We start from the raw sequence: 19,986 nt of genomic DNA, 5'->3' as shown, positions 1-19,986 counted from the left end.
ACTACATTACAAATTGCCATTTCTTTTAGGGACGATTCCACTATTATATAAGGTACCACCCCCATGCCTGGGAGAAATTTGTAATGGGTGTGATGGCTATTGTAAGAAAGTACTTTTGTTGCTGAAGTTTATTTTTGGTTATTAACCTTGGAAGCCATATTAGCTCTTTCTATAGGGCCGAATAGTGTATGAAATAAGCAAGTAAGTAAATAAATGTTATACAACTTTTTTTTTTAAAATGGCATTGATCCTTTTTAATTCTCCCAACCATCAGTAATTCACCTTACATGTTGTTACTTTACTAGTTGGATTTTTGACTATAATTGACAACTGATAACTTTCACTAATAACTGATCCTTGTCTTTTATGAGTCCTGTGTTCATTGGTTATCTGCATAGCAGGATTTAGAGGTTACGGGGCGGGGGGGGGGGGGTGGCAGAACAATCAAGTTGGGTTACATACCTTGGATACAGCAGAATGTTGCATAACAACATATTTGACTGATAATACCCTTGAAGTATCAGCAATTTAGAATGGGAATTGAATACTTTCCCATGCGAATGCTACTGTGTCTCAACGCAATGCAGTGCAGCACGTCTATACTAAGATCCAGTAAAGGCTCTGAAAGAGTATAAATCTGGATTAGCAGAGTTGTAATGTAATCCAGGGTTACATTGTGGTGGGTCTTCATTCCTAAGATCCATGAAAGCAAATCCTTTTATTTTCAGAAACAACAAACTGCAAATCTATATCTTTTCCTCTGGACCTGATTGTCACAGTACTTGCTAGCCAAGGAATAGCTGAGTGAATTTGACTTACACCTCACAGGAAAAGTATTCAGCATATTTTCTTCTAAAGCATTGTTGTTGTTCATTTGTTCAGTCATCTCCGACTCTTCATGACCTCGTGGAGCAGCCCACGCCAGAGCTCCCTGTCGGCCGTCACCACCCCCAGCTCCTTCAAGGTCAGCCCAGTCACTTCAAGGATGCCATCCATCCATCTTGCCCTAGGTCGACCCCTCTTCCTTTTACCTTCCACTTTCCCAAGCATCATTGTCTTCTCTAAAGCATTACATCCTACCAAAAAAACCCATAATTGATAAAATATGTGGAACTGAATGAGAGTGGATACATGACTACAAAATCTGCACCTTGGAGTTTGCTGGTTCAGTTACCTTCTTTTTTGTCATCTGCCTTTTCTCTCTTGTTATTCTGCCAGCTATAATGAAACTATCATACAAGAGAAGTCCTCCTTATGGACCCAATCCCCTGCCTTTGTTTGGGATTTTCACAGATCAAGTAATCAGAAACCATAAACTCTCTCCTCGAAACAGTCTGGACATTTCATAAATAGCATTATATCTTAGGAGATCATCAAGATTCACTGAGGCAATGGACTGTCTTCTTATTCCCCCTTCATCTCCATTCCTTCTCTTGCACAGACCTTTGTGCATTTATCAGTTATCTTGGAATGACCCCAATTTAGCAATAGATATTTTGGATGCATTACTCCAACTCAAAAATATTTCCCTTGTTGTTTAGACTTCAAACATGTATTATTATTGACAATTTAGATGGGTTTAATAATACGGTACTTCCCTCCAGCAAAGGATCGATGCCTTGTCGCGGCGCTGGAGCTTGAGCACTTCAATGATGCCAAGAGTGAAACCGTGAAGGGACACCCTAGGCGGGATGGTCATGGCAGAGATGTCAGACCAAATGCAATCCCTGGGGAAGGTAATGGCAACACACCCATAAAGAAGCACCACAAGGAAAGCTGAGCGAAGACAGATAGATGCTTTTGAACTGAGAGTGGACCGTGAGAAGATCCAATGGAACTGCTCATTAGAGGGAAGGATATTAGAGGCAAAGATGAAGTACTTAGCCACATAATGAGAAGACAGGAAAGCTTGGAGAAGACAATGGTGCTGGGGAAAATGGGGAAAAAAAGGAAGAGGAGCTGACCAAGGGCAAGATGGATGGATGGCATCCTTGAAGAGACTGGCTTGACTCTGAAGGAGCTGGGGGTGGTGACAGCCAACAGGGAGCTCTGGCGTGGGCTGGTCCATGAGGTCATGAAGAGTTGGAAGCAACTAAATGAATAAACAACAACAATACTTCCATACATTCTACTAGGTTTTCTAGAACCAAGATTACATCATTGATATGCTTTGAATTTGGTTTGTTTCTTTACCTTAATATTATTTCATTTCAGATGGCTCTCAGTGGTACTTCTGCTGTCAGAATAAACATTAGGAGGTAAGTGATTATTCTCCATTTGTAATAAGCTGTCATTATACCATCTGGTCCAGGTACTTTGCCAACCTTTGTTCTTGTTATTGCATTAGCGATTCTAAGGTACACTCGGGTATAAGCTGAGGGCAGATATAATACTATATGTATATATACACACCATGTATTTGTGTGTATTTATTTATATATAGTATCAACTCTTATTAAGACATGAGCCTTGCTGGAAACTGAAAGAAGCATTAGCTCCCACAATGCTTTCAGTGCTTCTTTGAGGGGAGCCACCAAATAGTCCCCATTGCCATTTTCCCTCCCAGGCATTCAAAGCAAAGAGAGAGAATATATGACAGTAAAATTAATGCACATTTTATTTTGTAAAGTTGTACATCTTCCCAAACTGTGGCTTTCACAAAATGCACAGGTTTTTTGCGCCAACAACAACAAAGGACCTTTTAAATTCCTGCAAATGTTTGCAAATGGTCAGGAACCACAATTTCAACCTTGAGTGGGAAACCTTTTGAATCCCACACAGTCAGACTTTGTCATTAATGTCTCCTTGTTTTTGTCAGAGGTTTATCATCCAATGAAAAAATTAAAGCTAATAAAAATGGGTAATTTGCATAAGATATCTTAAAATGTCTGCTGCAGGATAAAGATTAAAACACATATACCTTCTGGACAAAATATCCACAACACTGTTTTACCAGGAAAAAATCTGTTACAAAATCCTAGAGTTGGAAGAGACCATAAGAGCTATTCATTTCGTGTCCAATCCCTTGCCGTGAAGGAATAAACAATGATATGTTTTCCTTGTTAATGTCCAGGTTAATGGTCAATATAGTCGGTTTCTGTCTGCTCTTACTGCTGACTTGTGCTCCAGGTCTCAGCAGTTATGAAACAGAAGGCGGTGCCCAACTAACCTCAATAAAACATCATAACCCCAGCTCGATGAGACCGGAGTTCGTACTTTGCCAAAAGAGAAGGGCAGTTGACAACCTGCACCATGGAATGGGCTGATACATTCATTTTCCTCCTTGTTGTCATCATTTCTTGCTATCTGCTCATATCATCTAGGAAGAAACAATTGCAGAAGGGGAGACTTCCTCCTGGACCCACTCCCCTGCCTCTGATTGGAAATTTCCTGCAGATCAAGCCAGCCGAAACCTTAAAATCTCTTCTCAAGGTATGGACTCTTTTTGGACTCTTTCAGAACTTTTATGAGAAAAAGACTTTTATGTTTAATGATTAGAAAGGATTGATTGTGGAAAGACGTGTGCTTGGATCAGTGGTAGCTATCTTTATCCTCTTTATCTCTTTCTTTACTTTCTTTGTCTTTCTTCTTTCTTTGTATGTTATATTGCATGGTTATAATCTGTAACAAGTAAGAACTGAGAAAAATATCTTTCCAAGGGGAACCCTAGACATATCTAGATATTCTTGCATATATATTTCTGGACAAAATGTTATCTTCCCTCCTCTCTGTTTTGTAGTGCATTGTTTATGGTAAGACTCACACCTATGCTAAAGAACACCTCACAGTGCAAATGCTATTTTTTGTCTGGATTAGTTTCTAGGATTTGTAGTGTGATACTCCATTAATTGCTATGACTCCACACTGTGGAAACCTGGAATGTGTAGTTTGGTGAGCTACTTAGAATTATTTGCTAGTGTTCTCTAGTGATTATGATTTAATTGACATATTTATTTTATTTATTTATTTGCTGCATTTGTTGACCGCCGTTCTCAGCCCTAGGGCGACTCACGGCGGTGAACAACATATAAAAACACATTTACAATAAGCAATAATCCACTAATACACAATAATATATTACACTAAATAATCCGCTCCGACTTATCACAGAATCATAACCAAGCTCGTAAACCATATTCCGTTCCAGTTGTCATTACCAGTAGATGTAGCACTCAGTTAAATGCCTTCTCAAATAGCCACGTCTTTAGGCCCTTACGGAAAGACATAAGGGAGGGCGCCTGTCTGATGTCAACAGGGAGGGTGTTCCACAGCCGGGGGGCCACCACCGAGAAGGCCCTCTCTCTCGTCCCCGCCAGACGTGCCTGTGAAGCAGGCGGGATCGAGAGAAGGGCCTCCCCGGACGATCTCAAGGCCCTCGTGGGCTCATAGGCCGAGATGCGGTCCGCAAGGTATTTTGGGCTGGAACCGTTTAGGGCTTTGTAGGATAACACCAGCACCTTAAATTGGGCCCGGTAGCAGATCGGCAGCCAGTGGAGCTGGAACAACAAGGGCGTTGTGTGCTCCCTGCGTCCCGCTCCTGTTAGTAACATGGCTGCCGCGCGCTGGACTAGCTGAAGCTTCCGGGCCGTCTTTAAGGGCAGCCCCACGTAGAGAGCATTGCAGTAGTCGAGGCGGGATGTGACCAGAGCGTGTACCACCGTGGCCAAGTCAGACTTCCCGAGGTACGGGCGCAGCTGGCGCACGAGCCGAAGCTGTGCAAATGCTCCCCTGGTCACCGCCGAAACCTGGGGATCCAGGCTCAACGATGAATCCAGGATCACACCCAAGCTGCGAACCTGCGCCTTCAAGGGGAGTGCGACCCCATCCAGCACAGGCTGTAACCCTATACCCTGCTCGGCCTTGCGACTGACCAGGAGTACCTCTGTCTTGTCTGGATTTAATTTCAGTTTGTTCGCCCTCATCCAGACCATTACAGCGGCCAGGCACCGGTTCAGGACCTCGACAGCCTCCTTAGTAGCAGGTGGGAAGGAGTGACAGAGTTGGACATCATCTGCGTACAGATGACACCGCACCCCGAAACTCCGGATGATCTCACCCAGCGGCTTCATGTAGATATTAAACAACATGGGGGACAGTATGGAGCCCTGTGGAACCCCACAGGTCAAAGGCTGTGGTGTTGAACAGGAGTCCCCCAATAACACCTTCTGGGTACGACCCTCCAGAAATGACTGGAGCCACTGCAGAGCAGTGCCCCCAAGACCCATTTCCGCAAGGCGCCCCAGAAGGATACCGTGGTCGACGGTATCGAAGGCCGCTGAGAGGTCCAGGAGCACCAACAGGGACACACTCCCCCTGTCTAGCTCCCGGCGCAAATCATCCACTAAGGCGACCAAGACCGTCTCGGTTCCATGTCCCGGTCTGAAACCAGACTGTGCCGAATCCAGATAATCTGTGTCTCTCAAGAATACCTGGAGTTGTGAGGCCACCACGCTTTCCATGACTTTGCCCAAGAAGGGGAGATTGGAAACAGGCCGAAAGTTATCGAATTTAGTGGGGTCCAATGATGGTTTCTTCAGCAGCGGTTTTATAATAGCTTGCTTTAAGCTCGCTGGAATCTTGCCTTCCCGAAGGGAGGCATTAACCACCATCGTTACCCACTCAGCCAATCCCCCTCTGGCCTCCTTCAGAAGCCAGGATGGGCAGGGGTCTAGGATGGACGTGGTGGGCCTCATTCCTCCGAGTATCTTGTCCACATCCTCGGGCTTCACGAACTGAAAAGAATCCATCAAAATAGGACAAGCAGGTGCTCGTGTCACATCCTCGGAGACTGCGTTTAACATGGTGTCCAGCACAGAACGGATCAAGGCGACTTTGTCCGCAAAGAACCGAGCAAATGCTTCGCAGCGCGTGACCGAATTGTCAGGGCTCCCACCTGAGGTGGCGGGAGTTAAAAGACCTCTGACAATCCGAAACAACTCCGCCGGACGGTTTTTTGCGGACGCAATAGTGGCCGCAAAGAAAGTTTTCTTTGCGGCTTTTATTGCCACGGCATATGCCCTTAGAAAGGACACAAACCGTGTTCGATTTGATTCGCTTGGGTCCGAGCGCCACACGCTCTCTAGTTCCCTCTTCCTTCGCTTCATCACTGCCTACTCCTCGGTGAACCAAGGAGCTGGTTTAGCACAATGCTATGGGATCCTGGGGGCTTTAGTTTTACAAGGTCTTTTGCCTCCTCTGCCAATGAGTGCCAGTGTCTCACTAAACTCCTATGAGTACATAGCATTGAGTCATTGCAGTTAAAGTGGTGTCAAACTGGATCAGTTCTACAGTGTAGATGACCACACGTTCAGGAGAGAATACTTGAGAACTATTAGGCCAACTATTCTTGCATTCTATTTTCATTACATTTTGAATCTTTAAGGTCAAGAATTATATTATGAATAAGTCTAGAGATCAGGCCATAAGAAATAAAATACATATGTTATACAGTATGTCAATTTAGAAGACTTGTCTCCAAAAGGATTAATATGTGAAAGAAAATAATCCTCATGATGGTGGTGGGAATTGTAACTGTTGTGTTTGTGTATGTCCTAATATATATATATATATATATATATATATATATACATACATACATACACACACTCTTAGACCAATTCTACACTGCCATATAAAATCCAAATTTATCTACATTAACTGAATGATATTGCAAAGTAGACTCATATAATCCAGTTCAAAGCAGATAATTTGGATTACCTGTTTTGATAACCTGGATTATATTGCAGTGTGGAAGAATCCTTAGAGTGCATCTATACTGCAGAACTCATACACCACTTCAACTGGGATGGCTCAAGCATGTGGAACCAAATCTTCATCCCACTGGATCACTACTCCGATCCAGTGCTTGTTTTAAACTGTAACGAAACTCCACATTAAGATTCAGCATACATTGAAGGGTGCTACCTAACCCCAAATGATGCAGAGTCATCTATCTCAAAGATCACTGTTACAACATATTTGCCTACCAAAAAGATTTTGCTAGATGTGAAAGGTTGATTTCCCCTACAGCTACGTGAGAAATATGGCCCTGTTTTCACCGTCTATTTTGGGACACGTCCAGTTCTGGTCTTATGTGGACACCAAGCTGTGAAGGAGGCCCTGATAGACAAGGCAGAAGAGTTCAGTGGAAGGATTACCATGCCTTCAATGGTGCCTACCTTCCAAGGATATGGTGAGGCATCACAATTACATTTACAATAATGGTTCCATTCTTGTTCCTGCTTGCCATGTCATTTATCTCTTGTTGCCTTTAGGAATGGGTTTTTCCAATGGAGCACGCTGGAAGGAACTGCGCCGGTTCTCCCTCACCGTCTTGAGGAGTTTTGGAATGGGGAAAAAGTCTATTGAAGAGCGAATCCAAGAGGAGGCCCAATTCCTGGTGGAGGAATTTCGGAAGACAAAGGGTAAGACATAGACATGGTTAGGTACCATTAATCTTCGTAATTTGGAATAAAGTCAGAAAAATTACCTTTTTGAAACGATTTTTGACGTTTTTAAGAAAACTGAAAGTCCCTTTGCCCTTCTGAAGCTTTTTCTGCCATTTTTATTACGACTCATAATGTCAGTTGGAGTTCTCTGGCTCAAGCCAGTGAAGCCATTTCTCAGTCGTAATAAAGAAGCCATTTTAAGCCAGAGAAGGAAGGAATTTCCTGGCCTCGGCTCAAGCCAGAGAAGCCAGGTTTAAAGCCAGAGAAACCGGTTTTAAAGCCAGAGAAGCCAGTTTTAAACCAGAGAAGGAATTTCCTCTGCTTGCTTTTCCCTGCTTCTGGAGTAAAACAACTACTTTCAAAGTAAAGACCACCCAATGAAACAGGAAATAACATTTTCAAACCATTAACAAAAGGATTCAGAAGTCTCGGAAGTTTCAAAAAAATCATAAATAAAAAAATATATTTTGAACCATTTATTTTGGATCAACCAAGCCTAGTAAGAAAGGTGGCAAAGACAGACTGAAGCAATACTGTTCAGTAAAAGTACTGTAATCATCAAAGCAAGAGGGACCACAGCCAGGCCTTGTAGTCAAGGGAGAAGAGTTAGGGGTTGAAACCACTCCCAAAAAAAATCAGGTAAATAAAACCAGGTTCACTCATGATTTTAACTGGTTAACCACATCCCTATGCGAAGTCTATGAGAGGAAAAAATTAAAAGACCCCCCTGAACTGCAAGCACTATCTCAACCAAATTTTGGCAATTTGTTCACACTGTCATTACCTACCTTTCAACTAATTTATACTGCAATAGCCGATATAATGGAAACAAGCAAGTTGGCCCAACCATAACTGGCATGCAAAGCCTAAGGTTGCGACAAATTGAAAAGAAATGCATTCCCTAAAACCAACAAGACAACAGGTCCACTATTATCAAAGTAGAACAATACCAAGCATATATTTCACAGCTTGTACAAGATACAACAAGCAAAAATCTTGCATTCACAGTACCAAAAGGTAAATCTTCCTCGTAGGAGAGAGTTTGCAGTCACAGGTTCTATGGAACAGATTCCTCCTTCAAAGTAATAGTTTTGTTTACTCTCTTATTCCTCATTACCGGTTTCGACTTATACAAAGTCTTCTTCAGGTGGAGAAATACAAAATAAAGTGGACCTAAAGGGAACGAAAAGATAAGAAGGTTTCTTAATAGCAAGTATGTTCATATAATACAAACATGAAACTATTAAAAGACTGTAATAGTATTGTGAACTTAACATACTTATGTTTATTGTAGATTTTTGCTTACTGTATCTTGTACAAGCTGTGAAATACATGCTTGGTATTATTCTATTTGGGTAATAGTGGACCTGTTGTCTTGTAGGCAACGCCTAAGGCACTGTGGGGAATTAGAACGTCCTCATGAAGGAGACCTGATTTGGTGTGGGTGGTTGACAGGTTCATAGTCTAATCCCCTGAAAGTCACAGCACTTCAGCAGTTATAGTTTCTCAGCCATAGAGTAACTTATACACACTCAGATTAAATATAAATCTCCATTATATTACTTAATTATGGTGAATATCCTGGCAGTGTTTTCCAGGGCAGTACTTTTGTCTTCCATTTGGGTGATTTTAGTCTCAAAACAGTCCATAAGAAAAACTTAAGTTTACATACAGTTTACGATGCTTCCAGATATATAACAACTCTGATAATTTGTGCTAGTTTTAAAAGTTTACACTTTAATTTCTCCTAAACTATCAAGTATTTTTGAATAACTAGATATCAGATTGAAGGTATTTTATAGGCTTGTTTGATTTTAAAAAATGGTTCAAAACTTGTTTCGGATGTAGTTGCTGGTGGTTCGATTCTAAAGTCAATTCCGATTTTCACAGAAAAAAAGTTCAAAACTTTTCAAAATTTCAGAGACATCTGATTCTGTCCTTAATGGTTTGAAAGTGTGATTACCTGTTTCATTGGATGGTCTTTACTTTGAAAGTAGTTGTTTTACTCCAAAAGCGAGAGGGGGGGCAAAGGGAGGAAATTCATACACTCAGGTTTAAAACAGCTTCCCAGGCTTGAGACAGAAGCGGGGGAGAGGAAACGGAGGAAATTCATCCATTCTGGTTTAAAACCGCTTCCCAGGCTTGAGAGAGAAGCAGGGGAGAGGAAAGGGAGGAAATTCATCCACTCTGGTTTAAAAAGGCTGCCCAGGCTTGAGACAGAAGTGGGGGGAGAGGAAAGGGAGGAAATTCATCCACTCTTGTTTAAAATGGCTTCTCTGGCTTCAATCGAGGCCAGGGACCAGAAATGGGGAAAAGCAGAATAATTTCCGACTCACTTACTGCTTCGTAACAGAAATGGCGGAAAAAGCTTCGGAGGGGCAAAGGGACTTCCAGTTTCCTTCAAAACTTTGAAATCGCTTCAAAAAGCAAATCTTTCCGAATTTATTCCAAATTACAAAGATTCCGACTGAATCTAACCATGCCTAGTATTTTACGTAGTTTCTGAAAAATTGATAATATGTAATATGGGTCATTGATCTTGATTTTTTAGATCTTCCAATTTAAAGTGTGTGTATGTGTGTGTGTGTGTCTATATATATGTGTGTGTGTGTGTGTGTGTGTGCGTGCAATATAGGTGATATTTCCAAATGCTGTATTTCTTATTCTAATCAACATTTTAAGTGAAATTTGAACACAATTATAGATTTTATTATGTAGTTTCATTTTGTACTCATTTAATTATCTGTGTTCACCAAAGTCTATTGATGAATTCTGATTTCTGCAAAAGTGTGTTGACACAGTTTTCAAGTATTTCCAACAGACGATGTAGTATTTTTTTTTTGTAACCACTAAATTAGCAATAAAGAGTCATATTCAGTTTTTAAAATATTTGATTTTAATTATTTTGGGCTACGATTAGTTTAAAAAAAATGTTTCAACTCGCCCTCCCCAATTTAATTTCTGGTTATGGGCCTGACTACAGCTCTCATTGTATGTTAATCAGTGGACACAGTGTGCATTTGCTCCTGTTCTTGGCACCAGATAGACCTTCTGTGGACTGATTCTTCATTCATTCTCTTTGCTGCACAGAAAATCCTTTTGATCCTACCTTCGTCTTCAGCCGTGCATTCTCCAACATCATTTGCTCTATTGTTTTTGGGAAGCGTTTTGACTATGAGGACAAAGAATTCCAGGCTCTCATGGTGATGGTACATAAATTCTTCTGGGAGATGAGCACCTCCTGGGCCCAGGTACTCCTTTTGCAGTAATACTCAGTTTACATTATAACAAAACTATTTGTCTACATCACTCCCCTGAGTCCTTCCTCTTCCTTGGCCATAGCCAGATTTTTTTTTGGGGGGGGGGGGTGGGTTGAAATTTTCCTTAGAGAATCATGAAGAGTAGTTCCATAACAAAATAATTTAAATAGTATGGTTCATTCTGTATTATATATAGGCTTAATCAAATCAATTTAATTTTTTGCTTCTTATAGACTTAGTATGAGAATTTGGTTAAGCAGTTTAAATTCATGAGTAAACCAGGTTTTTTTTTAAATCTGAAAAATGGGAGGGGGGTTGAACCCCTACCATACCCCCCCCCCCCCCCCCAGCTAGAGCTCTGACAGTCCTCATGCTCTTTTGATCTCATTGCCTATCCAGGTGCTCTTCCTCTTCCTTGTGCTTTCCATGAAGATATTCTTTCTCTCTTTTCACATCAGTGTTCTCTCTCTTTCCCCTATTTTCTCTTCCTACACTTCACCCACAATATTTTTCTTTCTCACTGCTCCATTTCCTGTCCTTACCAAAGTACTCATTCAGCTTTTATGTTTCTCATTCTTGTCCCCTGTTCATTTTTCCAAAGCCTTCCACAAAACCTCACAACCTCTGAGGATGCTTGCCACAGATGCAGGCAAAATGTCAGGAGAGAATGCTTCTAGAACATGGCCATACAGTCTGAAAAACCTACAACAACCCTTTCTAGACTCCCTTTGTGAAGATTTCATAATTCTTAGTGTGGGAAGCCAAGCCAATTTGTTTTTACTACCAAGATTTTGACCTTCTGAGAAAATAAAGGAGTCGGTCTTGATTCCAGATTCCCCTTTCCTGGTTAGGAACACTTCCCATCTATTGACTGATGATAATACTGTAGTCAATGAAGAGATCTGAATTTAATTTAAAATATAAAACATGTGGTTTCCTTTGCTCATATGTGTCATATTTAGGTTTCTCAATTCTATGGTCTTGAAGTAGCATTTTCCTTGACTCACAGACACAGTAATAGAACATTTATTTCACTTTCTATCCTGGTTTCACTCTTCCCGGTATATCTCTTGTCCCCAAGTCTCTCCAGTTTTGCCAAAATGATTAAAGATTTGGAATCTGAGTCCTATTCGGATCCCATTAGGGCAGTGTTTCTCAACCTGGGGGTCGGGACCCCAGAGGGGGTCGCAAAGGGGTGTCAGAGGGGTCGCCAAAGACCATCAGAAAACATAGTATTTTCGGATGGTCATGGGGATTCCATGTGGGAAGTCTGAGCCAATTCTATCGTTGGTGGAGTTCAGAATGTTCTTTGATTGTAATGAACTATAAATCCCAGCAACTACAACTCCCAAAAGTCAAGGTCTATTTTCCCCAGGCTCCACCAGTGTTCACATTTGCACATATTGAGTATTTGTGCCAAGTTTGGTCCAGATCCACCATTGCGTGAGTCCACAGTGCTCTCTGGATATAGGTGAACTACAACTCCCAAACTCAAGGTCAATACCCACCAAACACTTCCAGTGTTTTCCATTGGTCATGGGAGTTCTGTATGGCAAATTAGGTTCAAATCTATTGCTGGTGCAGTTCAGAATGCTCTTTGATTATAGGTGAACTATAAATCCCAGCAACGACAACTCCCAAATTACAAAATCAATCCTCCCCCAACCCCACTAGCATTTACATGTGGTTGCATTGGGTATTTGTGCCCAGTTTGGTCCAGTGAATGTAAATACATCTTGCATATCAGATATTTACATTATGATTTATAACAGTAGTAAAATGACTGTTATGAAGTAGCAACGAAAACAATGTTATGGTTGGGGGTCACCACAACATGAGGGACTGTATTAAGGGGTCGCAGTATTAGAAAGGTTGAGAACCACTGCATTAGGGAGTATGTTTAGTTTAGAGAAATGAAGGCTGAGCAGGGATATGGCAAACCATATTGATCTGCGGGCAAGCTTGTTTTCTCATGCTATGGAGACCAGTACACAGAGCAATCGCTTCAGAAGACAGAGGAAAAGATTCCATTTAAACATGAGGAAGAATTCCTGACAGTAAAAGCTGTTCAGCGGTGGAATACGCCTCCTCAGAATGTGCTGGAGTCTCCTTCTATTAAGTTGTGATATATTAAAAAAAAGCCTACAAATCTAAGTGGTTCTTGGGGACTCTTCCAACTCAATGATTCTATAATTTTACATCATGCCTTTGCCCCTGTTATATCTATTATGTTTTGATATAAAAATGACTTCCAAGACTTTTTTCATATTTGTAGAACTTTAGCTTTTCTATCCCAGGTTCTTTGCTCCCCTGCTTTTGCTTTTCAATGTCTTGGGACCTCAATCACATACATGAGCCTCCCTCCCCCAATCTTGACCATCACATGGCAGGATGTGACAAGCCACCCTTGTTCCTGTCCCCATGAGACTAGGAAAAGATGTTGCCCTTTAACCCATCAAATGGGGGAAAGGAGAGAAAAACGAGACTTACCTTGCTTTGTTGGTGAGGAATCATCTTGCAATACATCCTTGCCACTTCAGGGATCAGTGGGGAGGAGCCAAACCAGTGTCATGTAATGGTGCTCAGTGGGCCCCATCCACAAAGATTAGCAAGGGGCCAAAAGTCCTGAATGCTAAGGTGGCATATTTGCAAATAATCTTTGTGGTCACAGTAACCCAGCCACTAAACCTGGGAGGCTCACATATTTTTGAAATCAGTGGGATGTATTTGCTTCATCCTATCCAGAAACAATATCATATGAAAGCTGACTGGCACAACCTGGGGATCACAACCAGACACAGTGAAGACATCTGCCCTTGTGCTATGCTACTCTGCTGCTGGGTATGCATGCCCAGTGTGGAACACATCTCACCATGATAAAATAGTAGATGTGGCTCTTAATGAGACATGCCGCATTATCACAGGGTGTTTGCACCCTACACCACTGGAGAAATTACACTGCTTAGCCGGTATTGCACCACCTGACATTCGCCGGGAAGTAGCAGCCAATAGTGAAAGGACCAAGGCAATGACACCTCCAGCTCATCCCTTGTTTGGGTATCAGCCAGCACGTCAACAACTTAAATCAATAAATAGTTTTCTTAGATCTACAGAGACACTCGCTGGAACACCTCAGCAAGCGAGAGTCCAAAAGTGGCAGACTCAAACCCAGCACCTCAATCCGTGGGTGATACCAGATGAGAGACTCCCTCCTGGGCACACAGAAGACTGGGAGATTTGAAAGGCGCTGAACAGACTGCGCTCTGGCACCACGAGATGCAGAGCCAATCTTAAGAAATGGGGCTACAAAGTTGAATCCACGACATGCGAGTGTGGAGAAGAGCAAACCACTGACCACCTGCTGCAATGCAACCTGAGCCCTGCCACATGTACAATGGAGGACCTTCTTGCGGCAACACCAGAGGCACTCCAAGTGGCCAGATACTGGTCAAAGGACAGTTAATCAACTATCAAGTTTGCAAAATTTGTGGTTTGTTATCTGTTTGTTTGTTTTGTTCTGTTAGAAATGTAATACAATGGTATGGTTGCTGATGACACGATGAATAATATCCTATCCAGAACAAAATTGAGGTCTTGGATTATTCCTTTGTTACTAGCAGCAGAAATCCTGTTGATGCATAGATGGAATACAACAACTATTGGTTACAAAATGGTTTCTCTCTTTGTGCAGTTCTATGACATCTATTCCAACTACCTGAATTACATTCCGGGAATCTACAGTAAGATCTATGATTGCATGGACATAAAGCTCTTCATTGCCAAGAGAATCAAGAAGAACCAGGAGACCTTGGACCCTAATTTCCCACGTGACTATATTGATTGCTTCCTCATCCAGATGGAAAAGGTACCTTGTTGGCGCATGAAGGTAGCAGGTATCTGCATTAGCTGTTAATAATCTTTCTCACTAGGGAAATGCGATAAGAGTTGGAATTGTCTCATGATGTCTTGTTCTTTCCCGCTTTCAGGAAAAAGACAATCCAGGCAGTGAATTTATTATGGAGAACTTGGTGGCCAACATTCTTAATCTGATCTTCGGAGGAACAGAGACAGGCAGTTCCACCTTCAGATATGGCTTCCTGCTTCTGATGAAATATCCTGAAGTGCAAGGTGTTGTTGTTGTTGCTGTTGCTAATATCATTAACAGTTAGGCCAAAGTGGCAGGTCGAACTTTACAGATGTGGTTAATATGCTTTCGCTAAGAATCTTATATATTTCCAGGGAAATTCTATGGTCAACATCTGGTCAAATTCTATGGTCAAATTTCACTCTAGTTTCCGCTTCCACATAATCTTTTGAGAACGGTCAGCCCTGTATCTATGTCTTCTCCATCAATAATAATAATAATAATAATAATAATAATAATAATCTGTATTTATACCTCGCCACCATCTCCCCAAAGGGGACTCAGAGAGGCTTACATGAGGCCAAGCCCAGCAATACATTACAGCAACATAAAATATATTTATTTATTTATTTTATTTATTTGCTTTATTTCTATACCGCGTTTCTCAACCTATAATAGGTGACTCAATGCGGTTTAAACAACAAAATAACATCACAATAAATTAAATAAACCAATCAAGGAAAATAAACAGTACAAAGTAACATAATGGAGAATAAAACACAGTGGGTGGACCAAATACACGACATAAAATGAGAGAACACTGTATGAGATAGCAATGAAAAGGTACATTTTTGGGGGTGGAGCTCATAGGAGACTGAACAGTGGAATTAGACTTTCAATAAGTGCAGTATGAGGGAAACAGTTTAGGTGAAACAACAGGACTGGAATATATGGTCACTCTCCAAAGGCATTTCGGAAAAGCCAAGTCTTTAGATCTTTCTTTGCTAGGGTGGGGGCTTGCCTAATCTCACCAGGTAGCGAATTCCATAGCCGGGGGGCTACAGCGGAGAAGGCTCTCTCCTGTGTTCCCACAAGTCGTGCCTGTGATAGAGGAAGAGGTGAGAGGAAGGCCTCCCCCGAGGATCGGAGGGAACATGCAAGTTTGTGGAAGGAGATGAGGTTATAGATTTAGTTAATAATGGCTCAAAAATATTTAGGAAAAAGCAAACCTTGATTTGGCTGCATATCAAACCTTACATGGATGTAAGCGTGGTTATATCCTACCACCATTTTACTGATCCTCAGGTTCTCAGCAGCTTTGTTTGGCTTTTCATGTATGAGATGCCATTTTACACCACTGTCCATAGTAGGACCTGGAAAGGAGAGAAAGGATTGATGAGGTCCAAGGTGTGAGGAAAACTAGTTCAGAGTGCTCTCTCTACAAGAGGAAGCCAAAACCAGGCCATGCAGGTTATTGCTTGGGATGAGATGTCAGTCTTCCTGCAATGAATAGTAAGGGACTTCATGTTCCCCTTTAGTCTCATTGGAAATAGAATCTCAGTTCCCTTTGAAAGTCAGAAACCCAAGGAGTTAATTATCCTCATATCATTAACAGAAAAAGTGCATGAGGAAATTGATCGAGTGATTGGCCCTAATCGTGTTCCGAACATTGAAGATCGGCGACAAATGCCATATACAGATGCCGTGATCCATGAAGTGCAAAGATGCAGTGATATCATTCCTATGAATGTGGCCCACATGGTCACTTGCGACACTGAATTCAGAGGATATCATATCCCTAAGGTACAGTAGTACAAGGGTACAAGTAATTGAAGGGATCCATGGGACATTCCACTCTGATCCAATCCCACCTATAGGAATATCTCCTCATTTCAACTACTATACTGCAGATGAGTCATGATGGTATAATTCCAGTCTCTGAACCCATCATACACTGTTCAAAATATTGGAAACAGTGTATGATGGGTTCAGCGATATATAACAGGATATATTGGATATTCTGTTATAATGGTGCAATGATAACCCACCTCTTTATTGTCCCAGTGCCCCTGACACTTATTTCTATGTTGGGGAGGGAGAAGAAAGGTTGCATTTTCATCCCATCTCTCCCTTCCAGAAATCCGGAGGAGGTTTTTGTTTTCGTTCCGATAAGATTTGGTCCATTGACGCCAATGGGGAAACTTTAGAGGCTCGTTCCTCCATCATTTTTAGGCCTATCAGCATAAAACTTTCCTCACTTTTAAGCCACATTTATGACTGCAAGCCTGCCAGGTTTCAGAACAAGATCCATTGATTTTTGAATTTTTTAAAAATTTACCATATTATTTTTAAAAACCCACAAAAGAGTGTTTTAGGAATTGAAGTCCCATGTGCATGTCACAAGAGATTAGGAGGACAGACACAGTCAACTAGGCTTCTGAAACACAGAGAGACTGAAATCTCAGCTGCCATGATGCCCCGAGAGGGAGCACAGAGGCTCCTTCAATGTCCACACCACACAAAGTGCTGCTGGGAAAGCAAGTCCCCATTCGCCTCAAGCAGGCACGGGGCGGGGGGGGGGGGGGCTTTGAGAAGGGATGGAGTAGGCTGCTGGAGGAGAAAGGAGAGGAGGAGCCACCACTTGCTTGATTTGCAAGGCTGCCCACACATCGCCTCTCCTTCAGGTAGAGTGCTGCTCATCCCCATTAGTCCCCGGTTATCCAGAAAGATCTGTCTGCTGTGATCTGTATTAGCTAAGGCTTCGGCTGTCCCCTATCAGGCTTGTTTTTGGGGATTCAGCAGCCAAATTCCCCAAATCCAGTACACCAAAACGATCTCATGCACACCCCTAGCTGGATGCACTTTAGCTCTACCTTGACATAGTCAGTTCTTGAAGCTATATTCCACTTGCAAAGCAATAACAAATCTTTAGAGGTTACAGTCACTAGTTCTAGATGATACAAGTAAGAAGAAACACTAAATTTTAGAAGAAAGATTAACAGATCCCGTATTGGGTGCATTTACACAGCAGAATTAATGCAGTTTGACATCAGTCAAAGCAATGGAATCATGAGAGTTGTTCTTTTACAATTGGTGTCGAACTCCATTGTTTCTATAGTGTAGATGCACCCATCATGGAATCACGTGCTTCCATGTAGTCAGCCTTCAATCTAAGAAACAAGCGATGAAGGCAATCAAATGCAAGCAATATGAAATGTTCTCCTTTCATCTAACACCTAACTGAGTCTCACGAGCCACCAGGGCTTGCCACAACCACAGATTAGAGCCTTGTGGATGCTCTCCTTGAATCTTCCCAGTTTTGATCTTAACTCTGTTTTGGTAGGACAGTTAGCTTGTTTGCGCATCTGTTACTTTTTTTTCTCAAAAGAAGATTGTACCATGAACCATCAAACAAGCTCATTAAATGCAAAGCTTAGTTCCAATTAACCCAACTGTTTGTGATCTTTACATAGTACACCTTGATGGATTGCAAGCGGATGAAAGAATGCTGTTCAAGATACTTGTTCTGGAATTCCATTTTTGCCAATATGAGCTCCTAACTCTTTCTTTTCCCAGGGGATGATAGTCTTGCCATTGCTGAGCTCTGTCTTGCATGACCCTACTATGTTTAAATTCCCCAATGCTTTCAACCCAGAGAACTTCTTGGATGAGTATGGATGCTTCAAGATGAATGATGCCTTTGTGCCTTTTTCCTCAGGTAGAGCTCTACTAAAAACACCAATATTCAGTTTTGTTAGTTAATTTACTTGATATCCCATGCTTGCTTTTGGGGCTTGCTACTATGGTCTCTTTATTTATTTTATTTTATTTTTATTTTTGTGCAAACATGCACAAAATGTAGGGCTTAAGATATTTGTACTCTCTGGATTACATTTCACTAGGATATGGAGAGGAGGAGGATTAGATAAGGAGAGATTACTGGTTGAGAACTATTTTGTATTTGGATTCTCCTAGTCCACGCCAGGGATATACAATTTCATAATTGTATATCCCTTGTTGCCCATGTAATCCTCTTCCATGGGCAAGTATTATTCATGGACTGCACAATTTGGGGAGAATTTCTTGCACAGAGAAGAAAATTGCTAAAATTTCTCATTGCTCCCTTCAAACCCAAATGAGTGAATAATTGCATCTCTAGGGATCCAAATCTGTATCAAGATTGGCAAATTTAGAAATAATATTGATTGCCTTTGGATTTAGAGACACCAGACTCAGGTTTCCCTAAATGAACAATTGGGCCATCCAAATACCCGTAACAAGGTGTTTGAAATGGGTATTCCAAATGATTGAGATCAACCAGAAACCACTAGCAAGTTGGATATGAGGGAAATATTTTGAGACAATTAGATTGCTGGTTGGAGGGGAAACACCACACAAACTTGGGGAACTTGGTCAGCAAGTTCATCAGCTCAGCGGTTTAACCTGCTGCATCACCAGGGTGCCAGCCTTTAGTTCCTAATAAATTATCATATTTTTCTTTCAGGGAAGCGGATCTGTCTGGGTGAATCCTTAGCCCGCATGGAGCTTTTCCTCTTCTTCACCACCATCATGCAGAAATTCCAATTGAAGTCCCTTGTGCCCCCCGAAAATATTGACCTCACTTTTCAAGAAAGTGGCTTTGCCAACATCCCACCCTTTTACCAGCTCTCCGTCATCCCACGCTGACCCTGAGGTCCCTTTCTCCTTCAGCCTGGGACTCTTGCCAAAGCTGCCTTGACAGACTACACAAGGAGAAGGAAGGGCACTTCCTCTGTTTTCTGACTCATAAACAGGGCTGATTAAAGAAAAATAAATAGATGACTTCAAGATTGATCTCCCTTTCTATGACTTGTTGTCCTGAGATACTATTGATTTCCTATCTGGGTAAGAGGGATGCTTTTGACTCATTTTGACTATTTCTTGGAGTAACATGAGAGGGTGATACCTCTTGAGTTAGGGGTGTGCAACTCGGCTAAACCCCATGCTGTTTTTGGTGTCAGGATTTTGTTGCCCCCCCCACCCCCACCCGATCAATTTTTCAGGAGCCCATTTCCGGCCCATTGGAAGCAGTTCTGGGATTTCCCATACTCTCTTTTCTATCATTTTTTCTCCTCATATCCTTCAACTAGAACTGGGTTTAAGGCATGACAGAAGGATGTTAGCAGCATTTTTATGGTGTAACAAGAAGCCAAATGGAGTTTAGCTGGTCTGGAATATCCAAATGTTTTACAAGATAGTTATTTCCCCATGTAAATGCTGCTGTATCTCCAACACAACACAATCCATTATGTGCACTGAAATCTAATAGAGGCTCTGACATATGTAGTATACATCTGTATTTAAATGATTGCACTATAGTTTAGGATTACATAGTAGCCTTGGATCTTCATTCCTATTGTCCCGTCCCCGTCCC

The 19,986-nt window shown here is 41.8% G+C and overlaps 1 protein-coding gene across 1 annotated transcript; it reads left to right on the top strand.

Annotated features, from left to right (window-relative positions):
- Positions 1–149: 149 nt before the first annotated feature.
- LOC132780075 (cytochrome P450 2G1-like) lies at positions 150–19,400 on the top strand. The gene is made up of 11 exons (XM_067462017.1): positions 150–201; positions 2,215–2,258; positions 3,130–3,432; positions 7,030–7,192; positions 7,275–7,424; positions 10,539–10,699; positions 14,400–14,573; positions 14,695–14,836; positions 16,189–16,376; positions 18,150–18,291; positions 19,078–19,400. Exons 3-11 carry the CDS (start codon positions 3,253–3,255, stop codon positions 19,257–19,259), a joined length of 1,482 nt encoding a protein of 493 aa, XP_067318118.1. The 5' UTR covers positions 150–201; positions 2,215–2,258; positions 3,130–3,252; the 3' UTR covers positions 19,260–19,400.
- The last annotated feature ends 586 nt before the right edge of the window (positions 19,401–19,986 follow it).

Source organism: Anolis sagrei, chromosome Y (genome assembly GCF_037176765.1).
Source record: "Anolis sagrei isolate rAnoSag1 chromosome Y, rAnoSag1.mat, whole genome shotgun sequence".
Taxonomy (NCBI): Eukaryota; Metazoa; Chordata; class Lepidosauria; order Squamata; family Dactyloidae; genus Anolis; species Anolis sagrei.
Note: the sequence above shows the minus strand (reverse complement) of the source record. Positions and strands in the feature narration are given on the sequence as shown.

Excerpts from the sequence above, each read along its gene's own strand:
- LOC132780075 (XM_067462017.1), top strand. The coding sequence starts at position 3,253 with ATGGAATGGGCTGATACATTCATTTTCCTCCTTGTTGTCATCATTTCT. Across the intron at positions 7,425-10,538 it reads GGAATTTCGGAAGACAAAGG|AAAATCCTTTTGATCCTACC; the intron begins GTAAGACATAGA and ends TTTGCTGCACAG. Across the intron at positions 14,574-14,694 it reads TCCTCATCCAGATGGAAAAG|GAAAAAGACAATCCAGGCAG; the intron begins GTACCTTGTTGG and ends TCCCGCTTTCAG.